At 38.4% G+C, this 26,678-nt stretch overlaps 1 protein-coding gene across 8 annotated transcripts in view; it reads right to left on the minus strand.

The window, feature by feature from the left end:
- The window catches only part of mcf2l2 (MCF.2 cell line derived transforming sequence-like 2), a 191,871-nt gene that overhangs the window by 38,945 nt on the left and 126,248 nt on the right, over positions 1 to 26,678 (minus strand). For all 8 annotated transcript variants that reach the window (XM_084722383.1, XM_084722390.1, XM_084722389.1 and 5 more), the window contains exons 21-25: positions 26,275 to 26,397; positions 21,671 to 21,751; positions 20,995 to 21,135; positions 15,961 to 16,053; positions 14,907 to 14,985 (exon numbers count right to left, since the gene is read on the minus strand). In XM_084722383.1, coding sequence (XP_084578509.1) covers positions 14,907 to 14,985; positions 15,961 to 16,053; positions 20,995 to 21,135; positions 21,671 to 21,751; positions 26,275 to 26,397 — 517 coding nt within the window. The remainder of the gene's footprint in view (positions 1 to 14,906; positions 14,986 to 15,960; positions 16,054 to 20,994; positions 21,136 to 21,670; positions 21,752 to 26,274; positions 26,398 to 26,678) is intronic.

Raw genomic sequence — 26,678 nt, forward strand, 5'->3', positions numbered from 1 at the left:
ACATCCATGCAACTGTTACAGAAATGATTTTTGTGAGAATTTCTCATCTGTGATCAAGGCCTGTGAAGTTTACTGTTTGTTCGGTTGCTTAAACAAAAACCTGACACTCAAGGAGCAAAACCTGAGCCCAGATCTGTACAGTTATAAGCACATTCTCAGTCTCACACTTTTTGCAAAAACACTACACACACCTCTCTGCATTAGACATAGGATTCTAACATGATGTCAATACCTCACCTGTGAACCAAGTGATACAAATATGACCGTCAGGTGTGCAAACTCATCAGGCTACAAGTCCTCAACAAAAATAGAAGGCAACGGCAAGTTGAATAGAAGGCAAGATGAAGAGGGGGAGTGAGGATGAGAGGGGGAGGGATGGAGGAAGAGGGGCAGGGAGAGGAAGATGTATTTGATCAGCGCTGTTGCTAGGTGGCTAGCTTGATAGCAGCGCCTTTGTCAAACCTGAATTTTGCAGCGCAGTGGAGGATCTGCAAAGGACTGTGTTATTTTGGAGACTTAAATTGCGTTAGTCTGCAAGTCTGTCAGAATTTTCAGATTTGAGCTGCTTCCAACAGTGCAACACAATAGACCAGTGCTTGTTCTGCCGTGCCCCCCTTCAGAAGCCAAAAGAAGTTCAGTCCCCCGCACCTAACAATTATTATCCGTCATTAACAATAAGTCAAGAAGCAACAAGTTGAATTTTAAGGAAATAAAGGTTTTAAAAGTCATACTCATTATTCCAGAAGAATCTTTTGACCTTTTGCTTTGTGTGTCTGGTTGAGTTCCGGCCGAACTGAAGTCCCAGCTCTGACAGTCATGGTTCACCACTGGTATGTGCACTATATCAACACTTTCTGGTACCTATTCACTGCATTGCATGTTTGAAACAATGCCTCGCATGCTGTCCTTTGACATTCTATATGTATTTTGTTTGATCTACAGAGGGTTGAGGGTTAAGAACGTGAAGAAGCAAGGGGCCCCATATTCTTAGAGGAACAAGGGAGAGCTATCGTGTACACGGTTTTGGCCAATAATGTGATACGCCTTTGAGTAATTCAAATACCCTCAATGATCGCACAGTTGTTAATAATTTCCATCAGGTCACTCCGGGGCAAACGCTTAGAAAACATCACACGCAGATGAAACAACTCTACAGAGTGCCATTTGAAAGAAATCTGGAGAGAATAAAAGACCTGCAGTATGATTATGTGAAGGTAAGTAATGTGGCTACACTTCAGCATTGTGCTGCACACAGAACCTTTTTGCATATAAATGTACATCTATAAGGCCTATATTGAACTACACAATGGCGCCTTTTCTCAGAGAGTTTTGCAAATGGATGCTCATGCAATCCAACATGAATTTATCTATATAGATGAGGCTGAGTTTAACCAGGAGTAAAGAGAGAGAAACATCATTGACCACAGAGCTGTTTTGAATGTCCCAGGCCAACATGGTGGTAGCATCACAATGTTCACTGCAATCTTGCAGAATGGAGTCCTCCATCACCACGCCAACTTAGCCTCTTACAGCACGGCCCACATACTCACATTTTTAGACAGACTACACAACACTGTCACAACACAAGACCAAATGGATGCAGAGCAGATGAGATATGCTGTTGTTATCTGGGACAATGTATCTTTCCACTGAGCCATTCTGGTCCATTGATAGTTTCATCAGCTTCCACAATTTTCAGTCCAGTACCTCCCATTGTACTTTTTTGGCACAGCCTTCTGTCAGGATAGCCCTCATATCACATCCTTATTCAAGCCATGGAGGGCGAATGCGACCAAATCGATGCAGGGTCTGCACAAGGATGGATTCACTATTCAAGACAAGTCTGTCCTCGAGAAAGATCACATCCTGTGATGTGGATGAAGTGCTCTGACCAGATCCAGCAAGGTGAAGAGACAATGCTTAGTTTGTTTTCATGGTTTCTTTTTTGCCCCAACAAATATTTTTGCTGTGTATGTCTACTTCTGTATTCTATGTCTGTATTATGTTTGAAGCAATATAAATATTTTCATCAGTGTGCAGTACTTGTCTTGAGTGTCGTTTTTGCTCAATAAATTCATGCATTTCACTCTTAAAAAAATATCTGAAACGACTACATCATTGCAAAAGTAAAAAGTGTTAAAGGTGTTTCAGACTGAGCACAGCAGTGTGTAACTGGTTCAAAGAGAATCAGTTCATATGAACCGTGTGTGTGCTTTGTGGTGACAAAATTGGGTGTTTAGAAATTATTATAAAGATTTCCATTAAGTGTGGTTTGGTACGTGTGCGTATGGTTGTGTGCAATGTTCTGACAAAATAAGGCCTATTTTCAAACCATGCTTAAGCAACAAAAACCTCTTGGTTAGGATGACAGATGTGGTAAAAGAACCAGTGTTGAGATTAGATGTGAACGGCGGTCTCTGGTGTCCCACTTATCACTTTGTTCACTAAGATGTGCTGGAGGGCTGAAACAATACAGCAGGTCTGCTTCTGCTGCTTTGTTGTTTTAAGTGATATTTTTGAGAGATGCACATAACCACCACATGATGTATTATTTAGTTTTTTGAACCAAAAGCATAAAAAGCAAAAAGTAGACTGGTAATAACCCCATCCAGACTGTATACCATCATGTATGTCCATGATAAAGCAGAGGTTTATCATTTGGACATGACTTGAGCCACAAATCTGATGACTTTAGACACGAACTGACAAAATCAAAAGACTTCCACTTGGACTTGGACACCAATGACTCATGCTTCTACTTGGACTTGAGCCTTTTGACGTGAAAACACTTGATACCCTTCTCCCAAGCCAAGATTAAAATGTCTGTTTTTTACATGGCAAAACCAGAACTAAACATAACCATAAGTCATTTTCAGTGTCATAACAAGTGGTCAAAACTATTGGTTTTGTCATGAGAACAGACCTTTATGTTAATATTCCTCCCACTTGTCTGTGCAGCTGCAGCCTTTTACTTTTTCACTGTGTTTACAACAGAATTAGTGCTTATATCCAGGTTTTTCATTGTGGCTTAACCAACTAAAACCAACTGGTGTGTGTGCAGGAGAGCAGAGAGAAACTTTTAAAAATGTCTCTGTTCAGCTCTCAGTTCTTTTGTAGCTTCTAAGTGAATCTCTGTGGTTTGAAGTTCATTTTCTCTCCTGTGCTGTTGTTTGTACTTTCAAGTATCTGCTTTATTTTACTGTTTCATGTTCATTTTCAGCTGATAGAGTTGTGTTCAGTTACTGCTGATAAAAATCCAATGTAATTCCCAATTCATTAAAAAAGCTTTTAAATAACAAAATTCAGACATTTGACTAAACATGAGCATGTCATATAAGTACACACCTTCAAGAGAATACAAACTTGGCTGTAAATCGAGTCAAGCGAAGCAGCACGTGTTTAGAAAATGAGGAAAAGAGTTGCAGAATTTACCGACAGAGGCAACCAACCTTTGTCTCTGCCGAAAAGGGTGAAAATAGGCGTGACTACTGCAGAATCATTAGACATGGGACTGAATGCTGATTGATTCCCTTTCCCATTGAGGACAAAATCCTTATGCGCCAACCAAACTTAAGCTTAGCCCTAACCAAGCCTGGTCTTAGCAATGCACTTTCCTGTGAATGCCCTCAAGACTATGGCTGCTGCCTTTGTTAGGGTACATTGTTAACAACATTCTGCTGTCCTGTTGATTTGTAGCTACTCATTTCTGAATTGTGGTAATATTATACATGATCAAAGATGAAGAGGCAATTTCATCTCACACTGAGGTAAGAAAATTACTGGAGGTGTAGAGCCAGCTCAAGAAAATGCTGACTGCCAAAGTACTACCAACGTAATAACAAGAATAAGAAGCAGTCAATTGGAGAGACATAACAGAAGACATAAATGTTCAGTCTGTTTTAACTGATTTCATCACTGAATTAGTGACCACAACCCTGTCTCTCTTAAAATATCCTGCAAATTTGAGAGTTGTTGAGTGAGGAGAAACTTAATTTTGTGAAGCACTGTATACAACAAATTCTGAATTATTTGGGCCTTCTTTTAAATTTTGCAAATTATATTTGATTTTTATATCTGATGTTGTGTCTGACTGAATATGATTAACTTCCCATCATCTGCATTGCTTTCATTTCCCATACACTTCTGCTGAGTAACTCGTCTCTTTGAGCACAGAATAGTAGGATGCTGTATATATCTGAATTATTCACCTAGATTTTGACTCCTGACTGTAAGATTTACACTCGGTCTCAGGTTTAAGGCTTAAGATGGTGCAACCGGTGTAACTATTAGGTCAGACTTAGAATACTAAGTTAAGACCAGCTTAGCTTAAAACCAGGTGAAAGTCCTGTTAGTGCAACCAGCCCAAATTACAGTGGGTGTTACAGGGGCTTTTGTCCAGTGTAAAAGTGACATTTGTTTCCACCAGTATGGCCATGGGTTCAGTAACTTCCTCAAAACTGTCTTTCTCCCTCTCCCCCTCTCTCTTGCTCTCGAGGCAGATGGTGGCCCACCTTATGCCCGGTTCTGCTCAAGGTTTCTGCTTGTTAAATGGGAGTTTTTCCTCGCCACTGTCGCCTAGTGCTCGCTCACAGTGGGAACTGTTGGGTCTCTGTAAGGAGACAGTCTAGACTACTCTATGATAAAAATGCCTTGTGATAACTTCTGTTATGATTTGGTGCTAAATAAACAAAATTGATTTGACTTAACTTGACTAAAGGAAACTATTTGAGGTAGTCTCACACAGCCAGACGTCTCTACACAGCACTCAGAACTGGAGAAAGGTCTGACTCCACACATACACATTCTGCTATAGGGGAAAAACTCCCTGGCTTGTTTGCATTTCTTTACACCAATCACACATGTCTTGTGCAGTTCTAAGCCCAGGATGCAACGATAGTGCTGCTGCAAAATAGTGTCAAGAGGGAACTGCATCACTAGTAACAGTTGTTAGTTTCTTTATATTCGTACCATTAGCAGCCCAAGTGCTAATTTGCAGTTTTCAGCATGTAGGTTACAGCTTGAACTTTTTTTGTTGTTTCTCAGGGACATTGAAAATGTAGACAGACCCTGCAATGCTGCTTAGACCAAACAACCAATGGCAAGACTTATACCAGCAGTGTGAATCTGGTGAATCAGACTAGTGTTGATGTGGCTACTGCATCCTGTTTGTAATCCTCTGTGTTTTTTACTGGTGTCTGGTCCCGTTGAAATGGAAGGTTATGAGTCTCAGACTGTGTGTCTGACCTCCAGACTGAAAAGCTTCTCTGAATCATCCCTGTCCTGAGTTATTTCCATGCTAAAAGTCTCCCAAACTGCTGCGTCAACTCTGTAAGCTGCTTTTATTGGCCTGATAGAAATCACTTTGTTGCTCTATAAAGACAGAGAGAAAGAAACATCAGGACACTGAAGTCACCACCAGGGATACAGCTTTAGATATCAAGCCACATCTAAACAAGAGGCTTCATAAATGCAGCGTTAACAAATCTGTCCTGCCACAGGATTCTGCTGTGTGACAAGAAACCTCCAGAGAAGAATCTAGTAAAATAAGTGCAGACAGTGAGGCGCAGCCTTGGCCAAACGCATAGCTCACATAAGTGAAATACCAAGCTCTGTGAATGATCTGGCTTGTCACCTCCTGTTCCAAGCAACCAATGAACCTGTCGCAGAAATGCAGACTCAGCATGGAGCCATTCCACATGCTCCGAATATTGTGCTCAGCAAAAGAGATATATTTTTTCATCATGGATCGAGAGATGTTTTATTCATAAAGGCCGGTCTCATTGAGGTGTGAGAGGAGAACCTGAGCAGAGAGCAGCAGTGAGGAGGTGAAATGAGGAGGAACAGCGTGCAGACACAAGCTGCCATCAAACTAAGTCCACTCTTTTCAACGAGTGAACCCTCATCCTGGCTGCTTATTAATGTGGATATGAAAAACTGCACACATAATTTATTCACATTCATGGAACTGCTTTCTGCAGTTTTCCACTTCTCTCACACTGTTTTTATTGATTTTAGAATCTACCAAATCAACCTGGGGGCCGAGGGAACCTCCAAGGGGTTGCCAGACAAATCTCAGGGGGTCACAAAATGATTAGCAGGATATGAGAGGAGAAAAAATATATGTATTTTTCAGCCTCTGCTCTAATCTTTTCTTTTTCAGTGAGAATTACTGAATAATTTTACCCCCACTGGCCTCTAAAAACTTTAACCAACTAAATTAATCTGAGCAGAAAAAATGTTCTCAACTGTAAGACAGGGCAGCAAGTAGACATTGCATTGTTTTAAGGCAGCAGTGCCCAAAGTTTTCCTCTGGAGGGCCAAAACTGAAACCTAATGAGGGGCCATGAGCCAAATGCAAACACCTATTATGTTGCATTGTATTGTTAAGATGCAAAGTGGTTCCCTTAATTGACTCGCTGCATGAAGCCTCCCTCTGTCCACAGAGCTGAGATTGTGAAAAATAATTCATAGTTAGGGATCCTATATATGTAAAGACCATTTTTACCTCAAAAACAGAACCGCGTGATTTTTATTCATTTCATCATTCATATTTTCACTAGAAACATCTGGTGAGTTAGTTTTAAATTAAACCTTATGGCCAAATTTAGACCACAGGCCCCATTTTGGGCATCCCTGTTTTAAGGTTGACAGCACTAAACGTTTGTGAACCCCTAACATAAACAACTGTAGAAAGTACCTGTAAGCAACAAATGTGCAGCAAATAAACTGAAAGTACTGCAAATAGTGGCTTATAAAAGACAGTTCTTAATTTTAACAAGACGTCTCCCTGTCTTCTGATCTGCTCCATAGTTTACTGTTAAAGGGATAGTTCAGATTATTTGAAGTGGGGTTATATGAGTGGATTACCTACAGTAGATAAAGGTTGGAATGCCCTCAGTTTGCAGAAGAAGCTAACTATTTGAGACACCTAAAAATCAGTGCTATAGTTAGAATATTTTCACCAGTTTAACTTGCTGTTATATAAGCTAAATATCATCCTCAAAAGCAACCAAACATCACTGGCAAAAACAGTAATTTTACCTCACAGAACAGAGGAATTGTTGATCTACTGCTGCCTCGATCTGTTAGTTTGTTTGTGTCACTGTGTGACTTTGGTGAATCCGAACTAACTTCTTAAAAGACTGAAGTCACACTACCACACAAACACACTAACACGTTGAGGCAGTGATAGACCAACAACTCCTGTGTTCTGCACGGTAAAATGACTGTTTTTGCCAATGAAAAGTGATATTTGGCTTCTTTAATGATGGTTTGCTATCAGAAAAGTCTGTCTGACAACAAAGTAAAAGTTAAAATATTCTAAATATACTAAAAGTATGCTCAATCAATCTTCAGGGTTTTTTTTCTGGTGTCAATTAGGAATGGTAACAATTAATCGATGATTGATTAATTGATTAATTAATTAATCAATCAAATAAAATTTAATCTACTCTACTGAATCTACTATCAGGGTATGAAATATAACATATTATTTTAATTTATTTTAATTTGCAAACCTCGTGGCTATCCCTTTAATGCAGGCTCACCACTTCCCCCATGTTTGCCTGATATATTCAGGATATAAAGTACATAATAATGTAAATATAATGTACATTTCCACTGCACCTTTCATTTGATCAGCATAGTCAGAGCAGTCAGGTCATACTAGTATGACATGACTGTTTCTGTTCTGATGGAATTACTGCTGTGGACGTGTACATTACTCTGAATGCACCATGTGAAACAGAGTCCAGGTAATTCCACCCCTCCTTCATGCTGACTGTGCCTCCAGGCTACGATTTGAGAAATTACAATAAATCCATACATGTAAGTAATCCCTACATCTGGCCTGTGCAGCCTACTTAGCACATTGCTGAATACCTAATATATGTTATTTGTATTTTTGTGTTTACATAATGTTTTCCTTTCTCATTTGCTTGCTTGCACTTGCTGTATCATTTTAATAATTCTGCTCCAAAGGATTTCCTCCAGGAGATCAATAAACCAATAAGAGCTCATCTTGTCTAATGTTCTTATAGGATTGCAAATAAGGTGCTTTATAAGTTTTAAATATCTGGTAATGTGTTTCAGCTCAGGCTATGTGATGTTTTTTCCTGTGCAGACTCAACATCTCTGAATGGAGCCGCACAGTCAGCCAGGAGCAGCCTAAGAGGAATCATTTCCATCTTTATTACAGATACATCCAAAACAAAGGCAGTCAGGTTTTGCATTTAAACAGATAGTTTGGATTATTTGAAGTTGTGTTGGATTGCTGATCTACTGCTGCCTCGATCTCTTAGTAAGTTTGTGTTATTCTGTGTTTTTAAAGGTTAGTTCATGTTGTTAGCAGCCACATCAGGGCAGTGGGAGAGTGGTAGTGGCTGGCTGCCTGACTCACTGCCTGCCAGACTCCATTAACATTTTGCTCAATTTAACCATCACAAACTTCTACTTCTTCTGAAAGATTCTTAATAATTCCTTACCAACTCATAAACAGACACTAACTCGTTCAGCAAACACTTGGTCTTAATTTGAACAATATTTAAAGTGAAACGCACAAACAAAAACAGACTTTCTGGACCAGAATGGAAATTTCAAAGGAGAAACTGTTGGCTGTGTCATAGTTGTTAGAGAAATCAGTATTTCAGTTAAGCATTTTTCCTGAATCTCTGATGTCATATCATGGTCATTTTATGATTCAGTGCAGTGGTTCCCAACCTGGGTTCCAGGCACCTCTTACTGGGGCGCCAGAAATCACAGGGGGTCCCAGAGACTATACACAAAATTTACATTTTGGTGTTATTTCATTTTTTAAAAGATAAACCAACACAATAAATGCATTAGTCTCTTAGTCTGGTATTTCCCATGAGAGATATAGAGGTTGGAAGTCAAAGACTGTCCACAGCAGTACATTCCTTAGCTTCCTACATGTTACTCCTGCTGCTTCTCCAAAGTGGGGGTGTGTTAACCACCAAGACGCTGACCCTGGATAAGTACCTCACAACCACACTTCAAATAATCTGAACTATCCCTTAAATACATTTATTTTCTTGAAAGATCTGGAATAAACTGGAATTTTCTTTTAATAATGAATGATGATCTGTCTTCCTCCTTTCTCTCCTCCTCATCACATTCATTCTGTCTCTCCTCCGTCTCTCCTTCTGTCTCTGCAGCACAGAGAGCTGAAATGACTGCAGCTCGTCTCCGTCCTTCTCCTCTCAGCCCTCCTTTCTTTTCACAGCCGCCCCTCCCTCTTTTCATGTTCGTCCCTTCCACCCTCCCTTCATCCCTCCTGCGCTGCCTCTCAGCCCCCATCTCCACCCTGAAAACCTCTCCTCTCCTGTCCTCTCTCCGTCTCTCTGTCTGTCTCTTTGTCTCTCTCCACCCATCACTCCACCACCCTCTCTTCTCTCCCCATCACTTTCAATCTCCTCCCTCTCCTTTTCCCAGACCAATTTCACTCTTTCCTCCACCCTTCCTCACATGGAGTCAGGGGTGTAAATCACACACACATGTACACACACACACACACACACACACACACACACACACACACACACACACACACACACACACACACACACACACACACACACACACACACGTCACACTGGACCGTCAGAGCCAACTCCAGCCTCTACTCTCCAAGCTTCATGACAGGGTTGCTGTGTTATTAGTCAGTCCGCTCACACACACAGACACACACACACACACACACACACACACACACACACACACACACACACACACACACACAGGTACACACACACAGGCGGGTTGTCAGATAGGCAGAGTGTGTGGCTCACACAGGGTGGTTTTCCTGTCAGTCAGGAGCACAGAGTGGAACTGTGGACAACTGATGCTGACTGCTACAGAGAGGGCCGAGAGAGGCAGAGACACAGGGAGAGAGGGGGACAGACACAGGCGGACACAGAGACAAAGGTGTGTGCGTGTTTGAGCTTGTGCACGTTTCTATTTTTATAAATCATTGTAACATGAGGACTGCAACTATCAACATTTTTCATCTTTTTCTGCTTCATTTATTAAATGTTTCAGCTATAAAACATCAGAGAATCATGAAAAAGTCCATCACAGTGTCCCAGAGCCTGAAGTCACATCAACAGGACAAAACCCAAAGACATTTTGTTACAGAAAATCATAACTTTGACAATATGGAACTACAGGATATTTAGTTTAAAGGGAGAGTTCACCCCAAAATCATCCGTTTATCCATCTCGATAGTTTTGGTGTGAGTTGCAGAGTTTTGCAGATATCAGCTGTAGAGATGTCTGCCTTCTCTCCAATATAATGCTACTAGATGGCAGGCATGCCAGGCACGTGTTGCTCAAAACCACCAAAAAATATATTTGAAAAATTCAAAACCAGGGTCTCTTTCCTAAAATCATGACCCGGTTACTCAAGATAATCCACAGACCCTGATGTGAGCAGTTTCATGTAGGAACTCTTTTCTTTTCACTAAAAAGAAAGTAGTTCCTGGTGATTCAACTGCAGAAAGAAAATAAGATAAGATAAACTTTATTGATCCCACACCAGGGAAATTCACATGTTACAGCTGCTCAAATGGTGCAGGTAGAAAAGGGAGTGAGTGACAATAGAATACTTAGAGAATAAAGATAAAATGGAAAAAATATGTATCAAGCAATTTAAAATACAAAATATAAAACACTAAATCTGTCAAAACTACATTCCCAAGACTATATACACTATATGCACCTTTCACTTATACAGATATATGGAAAGTTTTTGTACATATATATATATATATATATGGGTATAAATGGATAACTGTGCAGGATAACTGAACACAAGTTGTAGTACACACATGGTGTGTAGCATTATAATAAAGAGAAAAACAATGTAAACAGTGTTGCCTGCCTTTAGGCAGACTGGAATGCACAGAATACTGGCAGCAAAAATTTCTTTGATGATTTACAGTAGAAACAACAAGGTCTGTGGATTATCTTCAGTAACAGGGTCATGATTTTTGGAAAGAGACACTAGTTTTCAAATGTATTTTATTGGCTTTGAGCATCACAAGGTGAGTGTCATCTAGTTCCATTATCTTGGAGAGAAGATAGACATCTCTACAGCTGATATCTGCAAAACTCTGAAACTTGCACTAAAAAAATCTCAATGGATAAATGGCACTACAGCATTATGTACATTTGGTTTTAGGGTAAACTGTCCCTTTAATCAATGACTTAAAACTCCAGTGTGGGACTTTCACATATTAATAAATGTTTTTTGCATTGGAGCACTTGCCAGATGAGTTCACAGAATGCTGATGAAGCCTGTCACTGCCAGGTGAACCTCCAGAGTTTTTAAATCTGGTGTCTGTGGCAAAATTCCTGCACCCGTTTGCGTCAATCAAAAATGATTGGTTTCCAGAGTTGAAGGAGGGAGCAGCCATACAGCCATGGAGCAGACAGAGCAGGCTGGAGAGTATTTTTAGAAAAACTTGCTTTTTCTGTTTCTGTTTGTTGTTTCTGATGCTCAAGTTAAAAAAGAAACTAAATAGATAAAAAAGAAGACTACGGACGCACCTGAATCCAAATCTGCTCCTTGCATCTCCATAAATCTATCACTGTAATGCACAAGGATTATTCTCTTCAACTGAAGGGTATTTTTATATATTTGTATATCTTTACTGTAGAGTTATAGAACTTCTATTTTTTCAGTTTCTGATTTTTTAATAAAAAAAAGTGGAGGTGGTGGTGGGCTTCAGACAGTTCATAACACTGAGTTAATCCAAAAATTAATAAAGAGACATAGATGAAAAGTACAGTATGAGGATGTAGAAATATTTAATTATATGTTGATAGGAAATCATTTTGATGTTTTTGGCACAATAGTTGCACTGCCAGTGAGTATTAGGTTAGAAAATACATTTGCCAGATTAAAAGTGACTTCTGGTATAAACCACACCCACTTCTGGTCTTCTATCTAAATACAGATACAGATCATTTTGTTGGCTGAAAAGACACAGATATGGAAAATGAGGAGCTCCGGTGTAGCTTTTCTTTGTTGGAGACAAGACGAAGAGAAGGGCCTGAGGACAGACACGGATGTCCCCTCAATGCTCTCGGACAGGTTGGTCTTTGTAAAATATTTGGAATAGGCTGTGTAGCTATAAAAAATGGATTACTGTCTGGAAATTGTGGAGATTTCTCTATATTTTTGTAACACAAGCTCACTTGTATGTATATGTCAGGCCAATTCAATTTCTTTTTGTGTAATTTATTTTAGTATTGATTTTTGAGAGGGGCCAGATTTGAAAAAAAGTCAAGCACCAACAAACAAGACATTTGGGAATTAAATTTTCATTTTAAAAACACCTTTTCATTTTTTTACCCACTTTGTTGATTAGTTTTTCACAATTGGAAAAGTAACATTAGGTACAAAGGTAATGGAAAAACACTGCAACTGTCATCCTAGATTAGAAGTTGCTTGTTCTTTTAATTAACACAATGTTGCATTTAACATATTGTTTCATTCAGTCTGACTCTCATAAACTCGTTCTGCTTAAACGGCCTGACTTTAAACTTTTTAAAATATTAAATGTCAGTGTGCTTGAAGATATAATCTGTAACATTTTCCTTTTTAAAAAAAAATCAATGTGTGGACTCTGCTTGTATTACCTTATGTTCTTCCTCATTGTTTTGCTGTGCTCAGAACATTGCCGATGTCCTGATGCATTTAGGAACAGTTCAGAGAAATCCCCCCCACCCTTCACCATATTTATAAATGATTAAAGGGGCAGAATGAGGTTGTTAAAGGGCCAATTGAATAGACCTGTCATACATCATAAGCATGTGGTAACACTGCTTGTGTAATGGGTCTCACTGCCAGAGGAGGGGATAAAAAACACTGGATGTTTAAATGATAAATCAATCAGTAAAATAATTGTCAATTTAAAGGGACATTCCAGTGATTTTAGAAATGTTAGTCAATTTACTGGTCAAGAGACTGCTACAAATTGGATGGTACTGTCTCTGTTTTAAGTGCAGGATGTAACAGCCAGTATGCAACACTGAGAGGAGAGGAGTGACCTGTGGTGACTGCAGGTTGTTATAGGGATGTCAGGAATTGATACTTCGGGAACCAAGTTGATGACGAAATTTACATGATGGTGAACAGTTCAGGACCTGACAGGGAAATGCTGTCGCGTGCTGTTAAATGCCAGAGGAAGGAGACGAACACCTACCAGCACTGAACAACATCAACTACACAAGTAAGATAAGAACATGTGCAGCTGCAGCAAAAGCTCAGCTTCCACTCATGCAAAAGAAAAAGGAGTGATGGGCAGGTAACCGACAGGGTGGGCGGGTTCAGATCGATTTTCTAGAAAATATCAATAATATGTACCATAATAAATAAAAATACCATAATATGAAGGCTGGGTAAAGTGACAAAGCAGCGGTCAGAGTAAGTCTTAATGACCTTCAGATAGACCATGTGCAATAGCCCTCTACTTTCTTATCTTCCTCTCAGTCAAACAGGCACACACTCAAAGCATGGTTCACAAATCAGGTTCAATCTTAGAACTGGACTCTGTTCTTTTTCTGCACAGTGCAGCTGAACACCAGGCTAAGAAATACAGTAAAGACATACAGATGTGTACTATTATTCTGTTTAAAATTAACTGCAGCATTAACATCTGAGCAGAAATCACTTTTGCATCACTTTTCAGACGTGGCAACCTGCTCTCCTGACAATGATTTGTGGCAGGCTCAGTAAATCTCCACCTCAGTCTTTTGTCCTAGAGCCTCAGGGGAGATTTTACTTCAGGTGTCAAAGACAAACAACGATGGCTGAATTTTATTCTTGTTTTTTGTTTGTTTCCATGGGAGAAAATTAGGTATTGAGAATCATGGAAATTCACTACTATTGGTATCAACTACTAAATTTCTGGTATCATGACATCCCTAGGTTGTTAATACAAGTTTGATAAATTACTGTAATTGATGAAAGGTTAGGACAAAGTAACTGAATCATCCTCTCAGTCACTGACTGCTGTAAAATTGTAAATTCTGTTTTTTGCTCTGCAGTATACTTCCCTCAGGTCCCTGCTCATAAAAGTTAGAACCAAAACTAAAAATCAGGCATTTCTTTTCTCTAGAAAAATACAGTTAATTATATTCAAAAGTTAATTACAGGAAAGTCATCTGCTTGACTCTGAGAGTGTTTTAACTGTTAAAATAAGGATACTCAGTATTGCTGCACATGAAAAAACAAAAATCATGATGCTATGATTAGTTTTGCATGTTTCAGTTCAATTCTTTTCAGTCTGCAGTATGAGTAGAGTCTGAGAAAGAGGATTTTTCCCTGACTTGGCAGTCGGTATGAGAGAATGACGAGCCCATCTACAGATTGCAGCCAAGGATGACTCCAAGATGAGCTGATAGATACTGGTGTTGACTAGAAAATCTCCATGATAACAGAAAGAGATTGAGTTGTTACAGCAGGAAATAATGATAGAGGCACAGCGTGTGAAAAATGGAATAGAAAATCAAGCAGTATATGAATAAGAATCAGAAAAGGTTTTATAAACGTATATGAGACTGATAATTCCAGTGTATTCAGGGGGATGTTTGCATGAGATGGAAAATGTCTGGACTGTGAGGAAGCAATAAAATAACAGCAACAGCAACTAGAAATGTAGTGTTTCTGTGTGTCGTTACACATAAACTGGTCTAACAGAGGCTCATGTATACAGCAGAGACACATGGCTGTCCTCTAGACAGAAGTTAGTGCTTATGACAGGGGAAACATGCACAAGGAGGGAGATGTTGTGTGTGTGTGTGTGTGTGTGTGTGTGTGTGTGTGTGTGTGTGTGTGTGTGTGTGTGTGTGTGTGTGTGTGTGTGTGTGCGTATGTGTGTGTACCTCTGCACGCCTCAAGCTGGCCTGTAAGAACTTTACGAATCTCCGACACCCACATATTTTTCACATCCATGGAGGGAGCCTGAGGAAGAAACACACACACCACATACACGCATACACACACAAACACATGTATGTACACATGCACACACACACACAAAATGAAGCAACATATACAACAAAAGCCTCTTAACAATAATGCTGTTTTTCTGAGAGCGAAACTGTTTAGTGGAGCAGCTGTGTGGTACAACACTGCCCCCAAGAGGACGACTGGAAAAGATCACTGACTGCCTCAAATATCTATGACAAGATTTAATATTTATCATCAGCCTTGTCCCAGACAAGAATTCACAACTTTAAACAATTTAAACGTGTTAAAAATCTTCAGAATCTAAAACTGACAATACTTACTGATATCACAGGAGTAAAAATGTGCTATTATAATCATCTTTGTTTTCAAATTGATTTTTCTAAAGTTGTGTCCCAGATTTCCATCAACTCTGTCAGATTTTCACAAAAACCTGATTTAATCAGGCATAAAAAGGGTTAGCTATACCATAATGACCCTTGTCTCACTTCCTGGTTTAAAAAAGGCAGGAACGCTGCTCAAGCACTGATAAAGTTTCTAGTTTTTTTTTTTTTTGACAAATTCATTAAATAATTTTGCTGGCAGATGTGTCTCAACCATAACATGTCAACTCTGTAGTCCTTCTAAATCAAAGCTAAATAAAGATTATGGTTTAAAAATGTGTATTTGGATTAGCATTAAACCAACTCTGAGACAATTTAAGAACTTTTCCATCTGATGGAGTTGATGTCTACGTTAATTAAAAATGTAATCAGTAGGAGGTTGGCCCGTTACAAGATTTAATCATCAAAAGTTTGATCTTTTAAAATATGTTTCCCAACATAATTGCAGAGCAAAAACATAGTAGGAGTAAAATGGACATGCTCAAGTACAAGTATATCAACATGAGTAAATTTAATTAGTTACTTTCCAGCACTGTTTCAAAGTAAAAGACCTGGATCATCAGTCAGTGTCTACAGGTCTACACACCTGGATGATGTAAACCTCCTCTCTGCCGTTGTACCACACTTCAAACTTCTTGCTGTCACCTTTGACGTTCTCTGTGATCCCCACAGCGCTCATCTGGACACAGACAGGAGGACAGAGACACTGTGAGACACAACAAAACTGAGGCATGGCATGGCTCTGTTTACAGGCTGGCAATATATTTTTCTCATTGTTGGAGAATTCCATTAAAAGATCATAACCAGTATGAAAGCTTACAAAGAGAAAAAAAAAAAAATCAAACCAGCCCATTATGCCCCTCTTCAGCTGAAGTGTCCTTACACTGTCTGAGAGCCACAGTATCGAGTGAAGGACTAACACAAGAAAATAATAATGCAGGACTGGTCTTATTTATTGGACTTGTGCAAATTCTAAAAGAGATCTTCAATTAATTAATTAATTACATAATGTCCAACTAATTGACCTTCAGTGAACCTGGGGCATTTAGGGCTCCGAGGGGTTTAGGTGTATTTCCCACTTGATTGTTTGTGACTTGTTCAGCAGTGAAACAGCAACTATAACTGTAAAGCCTTAGATTAGCAGTCTGTCACTGCAAAGCTTTTTCTAGCATCAACAAGGAACGGGGTTGGGAGGGTTGCTTTATTAATGTATTATAATTGTAATAATAACAACTTTATTTATATGGCACTTTTCTTAACAAAGTTGCAAAGTGCTTAACAAAAAATAAAAAAATCTGAGCAGCCAAAACAAAGAAACAAAGAAAGAAACAGAAAGTAAAACAACACAAAATAAAAGGAAATACAGGAAAAAATGAAAAAAGGAACCAAATAGAGTTATCACAAGGACAGGGATAAAATTGTTTTAAAAAAAAAAAAAAGTTAAACAAGCCAGAGCAGTGTGGAAAATACACTTTGATTAGCAATTTGCAAATGCCTTCTTATTAAGGAAGGTTTTGAGCAAATTCTGACACAGTTACAAATTGTAACAAAATGTAGTCAGTAACATAATCCACTCACCAAAATATTAAAGTAATGTACCTTGATTACTTTCTGTTACTGCCGGTAATTCTTGGATTACCTCAATATAAAATCATATTTAGCCTAATTTAATGTATTTTGGACTGCAACTAAGTAATATATTCATCATCATTTAGTCATCAATTATTTTCTCAATCAATCAATTAGCTGTTTGGTCCATTAAATGTCAGAAAATGATGAAAAATGTTTCCCAAAGTGTTTTGTCCACAACTCAAAAATATTCAGTTTACTGTCAGAGAGGTGTAAAGAAACCAGAAAATATTCACATTCAAGAAGCTGAAATCAGAGAATTTGGGCTTTCCCTTTTATTAAAAAGGGTTCAAAATGATTAATCGATTATTAAATTTAATAGTCAATTCTTAATAGATTAATCATTGCAGCTCTAAGTGTTTTATGTTGTTAGGTTTATTAGTTCGTCCAGCTGTTCCTCCCTTTGCTGTACTCAATTTATTGATTGATTGATTGATTGATTTGAAGAAAATGTTGAAATTTCCACCCAGTGAAACATTTTATCACCACAGGTCATGATAATGAATTGGCAGCTGTGTGTGAACTGTGCATGGTAGGATCTCATTCTTTATTTTAAACTGTAATCCTACTTCACTCCCCAACCCTCACTATGAGTGTCTATGACTGAACACACCTTCATGTAGAAACTGGATCATTTGTCACAGGAGATACTTTAGATACAGTTCAAATGGAAGGTATGTCTTATGAAAGGAGCTTTAATAATCATTCAGCAGTTTCATCACCGCATCATTTCATCACTTTTTCTGCTCTACTTGTGAATTTCAGCTCACATGAGGTTCATTAAAAAAGAAGCATCACACACTCAGCTGAAAAAAGAGTGAATTTCTTTCATACTTGACTTCCTGTGCGACTGGCTTTCTGTGGACTTGTATGGATGGAAGTTGAGGAGCTGTACACCATATTTATCAATGACAGCTCCAGCTCCCTGGGGCTTCACATGGAGAAATGTCAGCAATCCACTGCTGCTTACGAACAACATTTGTTTACATGCCAGTTAGTGTGCGAGAACGTTTCAGCGTGGTGAAAACCGTCCTTTAGCTCCATGACGCTGTTAGGATGAGGCCTGATGAGTTCACTGTTTTGGTTTTAGTTGCTCCAATTAACCTCGTTTCCAGCGGCAGCACCCAGCTGTGTTCAGAGAAAACACTCTGTGCACCAACAAAAACACAACTTCATGCTTCCTGCCCAGCATCAAACACCAGACAGACAACATCAGGGACTAACTGGGGAAGTCAAAGATTTAGCAGCTGAGGAGACAGATACTTTCTTCTCAGGAGAATAAAATGAGGGTGGAAAGAAGCACAACTCCAGATGAATGCTGATGTTAGTCTGTCTGCTGTATTTAAACAACTGTTGCTAACGTATGTGTTATAACACCTTTATACAGTGATAGTACACATGCTTGGGGAGTGACAGATTATATGTCACAGGATTATGTAATCTGGATACAAAAAAGGTAACTGTACTGTATTACATTGTCTTCAGATCATTGAATCAATAACGGAAAGAACAGTTGGACAAACTAATAAACCTAAAAACAAACATAGAACACTGCAACAATGAATCTATTATTAATTGACTATTAAATTAATCTGCATCTATTTTTAGAATTCATAATCATATAATTGTTTTGACTAATTTTTGCAATTTAAAAAAGTAAATAATCTCTGATTTCATCTTAAATGTGAATATTTTCTGGTTTCTTTCCTCCTCTCTGACAGTAAACCTGAATATCTTTGAGTTGTGGACAAAACAAGACATTTGAGGACATCATCTTGGACTCTGATCAACATCTTTCACCATTTTCTGACATTTCATGGACCAAACAACTAATCGACTAATAATTGTTAGTTGCAGCCCTAAAAACACTGCATTAGATTAAACAATTTCACCATATTTTATATTGAGGTAATCCAAACGTAACAGAAAGTAATTAAATTACATTACTTTAATACTGTGACACTTGAATATAATCATCACTGATTATATTTTCCAACAGGGAATTAGTAACTGTACTGCAACACAACCCTGACAGTGTATCAGTGTTGTGTTTTCAGTTCGTTCGACAAATTTCATTTAGCTTCTTGTTGATTTCTTCTTTTTCCTCTGTTAATGACTTCATAGCTCATTGTTACACTCATGCTTTGTTGTTTACTGTGTGTTCCATTAGTTGTTCCAAAACACAAAGCCTTAAGCTTAAGATCTAACAAATGTGTATCATAAAACATTTGCAAAGCATATTTCTAAGTATATTTTTCTTTATTTGTGAGGCATTGACCTGTCGTAGCTGATGTAATTATGACTTCTAATAATTATCTATGAGTCTGTGTATGGAGGAGGTGGGGTGGATGGATGGATGGCTCAATCATTTATTTTTACTTAAACCATGAACAATCTTTTCTCAATCCTAACTATGTAGTTCAGCATGCCTAAACCTTACCAAACTGCTGCTGTTTCACAATGTTAACTGTGTGTTTAATGTCACATGACTAGGGCTGCACAATTAATCACAATTGCAATAAATGTCCAAGTGCAAAATCCAAATCGCAGAGCCAGAATCAAATTGCAAAAAGGAAAAATATTTGCTAAAACAGCATGTTAATGAGGTACTGTAGTGCTACAGAGATGACCTGACCAAAAAATCTTGTTCTTCCAATGAAAGAAAACGTTTGTTTGGTGCAGACCTCAATAAATATCACATCATCATGATTCTGTAGAGCAGTATGAGAGTATGATTATGACTTTTTTTTTTTTTACAACATCGTGCAGCCTTACACATGACTCATGTAGGGTGACCAGAGGAGAATGGGCGGAATTCCAGACAGAGAGTTTGAGGTGAGCATGTCATGACACAAGGATTAATATAGAATCATTTGAAGAAACATCATTTTTCATTTGTATTATGAGGATCAATGAGGACAGTAATCACAGTATCCTGACACAGGTAACAGGTGTGTTACAGCTATTGTTTTATCAGCTAAAACTGTAGCTGTAGGAGCTTACAAACACATTTAATAGATATTTTTAATCAAACTTCTTCCTGCAGTGGTGACTGTAATGACAATAATGTAAGTAGTAATGACATCAATGATCTATTATTCATGATGGCTGAATCAGGCTTTGGGAGTCAACCTATTCTGTCATTTGGGTATGAGGACATGTTGTGTGAAATCACTTGCGGGAATGTGCATTGTGTCGCCCATATGCAAAAATAAATATAATGAATTCAATTTGAAACATTTTAGCCTGTAGAAATCCTTAAAACGTGCGATTAGGAGTTGAATACATGGCTGTAAGAGAAATTTCTACTTTAACTGTTGGTGTTTTAAATCTTTGCCCAACATAAAGTCTAAACAGGAAGACCCAGCCATACTTGACAACCTTCCAGATTGTCTCAGGAGACTCATTGCCCTCTCCTTATCTCTCCTCAGGATCACAGTTCTCACGCATGTCTCCCAATTTCTGACATACTTTCTCAACCTTTTTTTTCCATGTCATTATCAAAACCTGTTTCTGCCATTGTACAGTGTGTGTAACCCGTACTGGAGACCAGAAAACAAAACAGCTGCACAAAACCAGACTCCCTAGAAAGAACTTGATTTCTTAAGGAAAGCTTTGAAGGAAAAGGGCATGCATTTAACAGAAAGCGCCATACCAATTTTCTTTTAAGGGCATAGGGCTAAAAATAAAGGTGTGAAAGAAAACTGCAGAATATTAGTTAATGCCAGGGATTTACACAAGTTCATGGCAAAGGTACAACATGTTCTGTATTTTCCCCTAAGAATTAAAAGTATAAGTTTAAAAATAAAAATGATGTTGCAGTGTACTTATTATTTTGTTTTTTTATTTGTTAAAAGTCACCAAAATGCAGGACACAGAGCCTCTGAAACTCAAATCTCCCTACTCCCTACTCCCTCAAATCCTCCCTACTTTTGAGGTCTCAAGGTTGGTGAGTATGGAACCAGCACAGACAGCAGAATGTGTCTCTGACCTTCAGTGAGTGTTTGAAGCTGTAGGACGGGGTCTTCTCGTGTCCGTCTGTGGTCTCCTCTCGTTTCTTGCAGAACAGTAGCATCTTGTCATACAGGAACAGGTGCCTCTGCATGGGCTTAAACCTGGCCAGGTCCTTCACCTGGAATCAGGTCAGCAGTCAGTCACTGTATCTGCACGTCTGTCCATCCACAACTCTACTGTTCTCAAATGACGTATGATGACTTAACAACTGAAGCCATGAGTACAGAGAAAAAAACGTGTTTGTTGTTTTAATATTCAATATCCAAGTCTCCTAAAACTAAGAAAATAAACCCAGCCCTCAGTCTGAATGAGGGTGAGTAGATAATGACTGAATTTTCATTTTTGGGTGAACTATCCCTTTAATTATTTTTTTTCTCCATGATATCTGACAGGCTGAGTCAAATAAAAGGTTGTCTGTAGTGGCAGGAAAAACATCTAAAAAACTAAAAATGTGCAGCATGCAGTTGAAAATGGTCAAAAAAATAAATATTGTACATTATTTGTAGTTAAGAAAGTAAAACTCGCAGCAACACTGATGCACTTCTTCAAAGCTGACCTGTTTGACTGATGTTGAAGTGCAGCATTATAAGGCATCATTTTTCAGTTTAAGACCTGTGATAGTGCGGGGACAGTAATGATGTGTGGGGTTGTACCTTGCTGTGGCCTTTCTTGTGGTCGGTCCACACATTAAAGGATCCCTGCATCAGCAGCTTCCCAAGTTCACTCAGGTTTCCCTGTGAGCAGCAACACACACAGTCAAACTTCCAGAGCAGTTTTCATTTAATCAACACCGTCCTGCCTCAGTTTTGTTGCTGTAGAACATCAGGTAGGGTTTAAAGGGAAATAAAAGAAAATCTGCGATTCATAAAAAAGACAAAAGCAAAACATTTTGCAGATATTTTTAAGAGTATAATGAGTATAATTTGTTTCTTCATACTGTCACAGTACAATTCTGTGATGACACAGCACTGACAGATGGAGTCTGATATCATTTTCTCTTTCCTTAACCCTTAGGACAACTGTTGACACGGCTAAATACTTTAGACTTAAATTGGCTAAATTTGCGACAGCTGGTTTTCAATCTCCACAGAGTGACGTTCTTCTTTTCTCCTCCTCTGCCACACTTTTGAGAATGAGACAGAGCAGAACAGACCTTGTACAGAAAAGGAATTTAGAAGTGCTGAAAACGCTCAATTCATCAAGTTAAGGGAGTTTTTTTTTTTTATCCTACTTGGAACACTTGTATGAGGAAATCTCAAAGAAAAAGAAAGAGAAATTTCAGACAGGATGACTAAAATATTTTTGTCCAATATCTGCTGTTGTGAATACATCCAGTAAATGTCTTATGTTTGACTTTATGAGTCCCACTTTTCTCAACCTAATTTAGAGAAAAAAAAGTCTCATATGTTTTCTGTTACCTGTTAGAGTTTTCCCTTCCCAGTACAACTGCAATACCATAGCACCATATCAAATTTGCATGTTGACTGATATAAGTACCAATCCAATATAAGCACATTAAAATATATATATTGGTTGCCTTTCAATATCTGTGGACTACTAGTCCTGTATGGATGTGATGTAATTACTATCATTGTTGTATGGCCTGACTCAGGTTAAAAAAGAGGTAAATGGGAAGATGCTTGGAAGTAGTTTCTGTTACAATCTAATAAATTATGTGACATTGGACTGGTGCGCAGACTTATGTAGTTGAGGATGCCTGGTCCAGTATTTTAGGTTGTACAGGAAGCATTTCTGATTCTGGTATTGGCATTGCAACATCTCTATAACCAACAGTCACCTCACGAGCACAACCTTTCTCTAACCTTAAGTTCATCACCGTAACCATGAAGATAAAGATCGCCTAATCTTTAGCAAGTCAGATATTCAGCCCTGATCAAAATCAAGGTTGGGAGGGATATTTTAAAAATGTATTGTGACACAGTGACTAATTCAGTAACAGTAACATAATACATGTATCATAACATTAAAGTAATGTAACTTGATTATTTTCTGCTACTTTTGGATTACTAAAAAATGTCAGAAAACTGTGAAAAATGTTGCTCAAAGTCCAAGATGACGTCCTCAAATGTCTTGTTTTGCCCACAACTAAAACATATTCAGTTTACTGTCAGACAGGAGGAAAGAAAGCAGAAAATATTCACATTTAAGAAGCTGAAATCAGAATTTGGATTTTTTGTGACTCAAAAGAATTAATCAATTATCAAAATAAATCCAGATTCATTTAATAGACCATTAATAACAGATTAATCTATGCAGCTCTGTGTTTTATGTATGTTGTTAGGTTTGTTAGTTTATTAGTTTGTCCAGCTGTTCCTTTCTTTGTTGTGTGAAATTTATTGATCGATTGATTGATTTAAAGACAAAGAAATGTTGAAATTTCCACTACAGTCCATGATAGTGAATTGGCAGCTGTGTGTGTACTGTGCAGGGTAGGATATCATTCTTTATTTGTAAATGTACTTGATGACATCTTCTTTATCTGTAACTGTAATGGAATACTGTTACCTTTTTGTATCCAGGTTAGATGTAATTAGATTATTAGATTAAGATAAAATTGGATTATGTAATCCATTACTGACCCAAGCCTGTTCATTCTCTCCCTAAACCTAACTAAATCATTTTCTACCAATACCTAACCAAACTTTAACCAGAGCATTGTCACACAACTGATTTATTTCTCAGCAGTAATTTGTAAAGTCTTTGAAGGCACCGAAAAATGAAGTTCTGTTGATATGATATGAAGCATCCAAACAGAAAACACTAGTATGTGTTGTTCTAGAAGGCCAGGACATAATTTGGAAGACCTACATTGACTAGTCAGACACAAAGACTTAGATTCCATGATGGCAACTGTGCATCACTGTGTAACCACTAAGTGGTAACCAGTGGTAACATCTGCCATTCCCCAGAACACAGCCTTAGTGGAGCAGGAAAGAGCCAGATGAATTTTCAGAAATATCTCTTCACTAAGAATCCAAAAAAAATCCAAACACTTCCTCAAATATCTCCCAGCTTTCAATTATTTATTAACCAAGTATGGTCTCAACCCTCTGACCTTCTTAACAACTGCGGATCACCTCTCAGAGTGTTTGGTTAATCAGTGATCAGGGAAGGTGGGTAGACTTTTTTTTTTGTATTTTCTAGGACTACAAGGAAACTCCCTCCTATTTTTGATTATTTTGATGCACTGTTAGAAACAGAAGTGTGGTTTTGAGAGAATTTGACACACCAAGACTATTTCCAATTGAGTACATCTTATCAAGGAAGGATATTATGTGGTTTGGACCTCATGAATTGACTGAACGCCCCTTCATTACCAGGCATTTTCACACTTTGATCACATGAGTGTGGAGTTAGTGTGTAGATAAAGTGTGGCTGAGTTTGAAGTAGTTTTCTTTAAAGTAAGAATGAAGATAAAGATTCAATAAATTGCTACCATTTACTGACTCTTCACTGAAAGCACACAGAGGCAGAGCTGAGACAGCTGCCACCCAACTGTCTGGATACACATTTCAGTAATCATTTCAGTTAATTCACTGCTTAAAACTGATGTTTAGTTTAAGTGTTTTTTGTCCTGTATTGATCTAAATGTCACATATGCACCAGTATCTGCCCACACATTGACAACATATTTGTTTTGCAGATATTCTTGAATATTTATAATGATATTTCAGAATCTGTCTTTTTCTTGCAAAACATTTTGAAATGATTAATTGATTGGTTGATTGATTTTTGTCCAATTAAATAATTTCTTGCTTTGACACTGAACATAGAAGAGAAATACATCCAGTCACTGCAGTGAGTGGAGAGGAATGTTTCTTGAGAGTGGGCCTCTGAACAAAAACACCTCTTTATAACTTTATTCACTGATGTGGGTGAAATTGGATCATATTTTATGAAGAAAATATTTTCTGGTTTCCCAAACTGATGTCCTCCAGCTGCTCTGCTTCAATGCTCTGTTATTTAATTACAGAGTTTCTTGATGGACAGATGGCTTTAACTTACTTGTGGCTAAAAGTAGCTAACTGTCACTATTAGCTGTGGTTAGCAGGCAAAAGAACCGGGCTCAGTAGCCAACCAGTGAACACGAGGACAAATGCAGCCTCTGAGACCGACAAGAAATAATGCACAGCGTTCGCTCCTCAATGGTATTCTTCTTGGACCTGGGGTAAACCAAACTAACAGTAGCTGGCAGTTAGCAGTTTGCTAAGTTACTAGCCTATTGCCTGCTGTCAAACTGGACTCCATTGGTCTCAGAAGCTGTTTTCATCCCTCCTTGCATTACAGCCATGGACCACCATAGCTGCAGGGGACAGGGGCATAACACAAAGCGTGATTGGCCGCTGCAAACGCCAATCAATGTCGGCAACAAGTTCCTCCCTAATTTCCTGTTTTACAGGAAACATAAGCAATAGGCACTCCGCTGGCTGTTTCATGGGAACTTTAACACAAATGATGCCTAATATCACTTTTTCCATTAGCTTAGCATTAATTCAACTAACATAACATCCAGCTTTCTTTGTTTTTCTTTTGAATTAATGGAAGATTGAATCATATAGTTCTGGACCATGTGTTGAATTGTTTTCTTAATACAATATGTTGCATAGAAACATTGTTGCTTAGCAGCATTCTTCTTAGCATGCATTTTAAGGAAAGTTATGATGGATGTTTGTTATGTGTTTTCTCTCATACATGTATTTCAGACGAGTTACGGCTTTGTCTTTGATCAACATTAAAACAATGCAAACCATGATGAAGAAGACAAGTGTCAATTTCATTGACTGTATAAAGCTGGACACTGAGTCTCTACTTCTGTACAAAAGTGAAGCCAAATTATCCTAGATATGAGCGCTGGCATCTTGCACTGATGTCATATAAAGCCAGAGTCTGTGCAGTATATTGAAGTCCCGCCCATACAGCCCACATATGCAATCACAAACCAGGCTCAGCTGTCAATCATGACATGAAACCCCCTTTTTATAGCACCAGATAACTTTAAAACTTGATAACACTCACAAAAATGAACAACCTGATAAGCACTATCTAAAATGACGGAACTTTAATTTTTAGTTTGGCCCATGGAGGAGGTGGGGTGTATGACCTACACTGCAGCCACTGCAACCAAACAACATACTGAGCTAACACAACCAGCCTGCCCTAAAGTTGAGCAAAGTCATAAAAACTCCGCAGTGTACATAAAGAGTAGGATGAGGATAAATTCATTCTCCATACTGACCTCAAAGCCAGTGATGGCTATCTGGTGCATGGAGTCATTGACAGACTTGATGATGTCCAGCATGGTGGCTAAAGCCTCCTCCAGCTCAGCCGTGCCCTCACCTTTACTGCATTTTAACATCTCCTGGAGACAGAAAGGAGGACAGGGGTTAGGAAGATGGAATCGGGGAGGACAAAAGCAAGAAAAAAAACAACATAATTAATGCAAAATGTAATAAACAACTCAGGGGGCTCATAGACCCATGTAGAAGAAGAGAAGAGATGAGAAGACAGAGTTAATCATTAACACAGGCAGATTGAGGAAACAGGGTTATCAGGTTGAGGGTATCAGGCAATTGTCCAACTAACAGCTTCTCTAGCACTGACTAATCCTGAGAGCTGTGAAAAAAGCAGGAAAGTGTCAGT

The sequence above is a fragment of the Lutjanus erythropterus genome, chromosome 7, assembly GCF_056507025.1.
Source record: "Lutjanus erythropterus isolate fLutEry1 chromosome 7, fLutEry1.hap2, whole genome shotgun sequence".
Lineage (NCBI taxonomy): Eukaryota > Metazoa > Chordata > Actinopteri > Lutjaniformes > Lutjanidae > Lutjanus > Lutjanus erythropterus.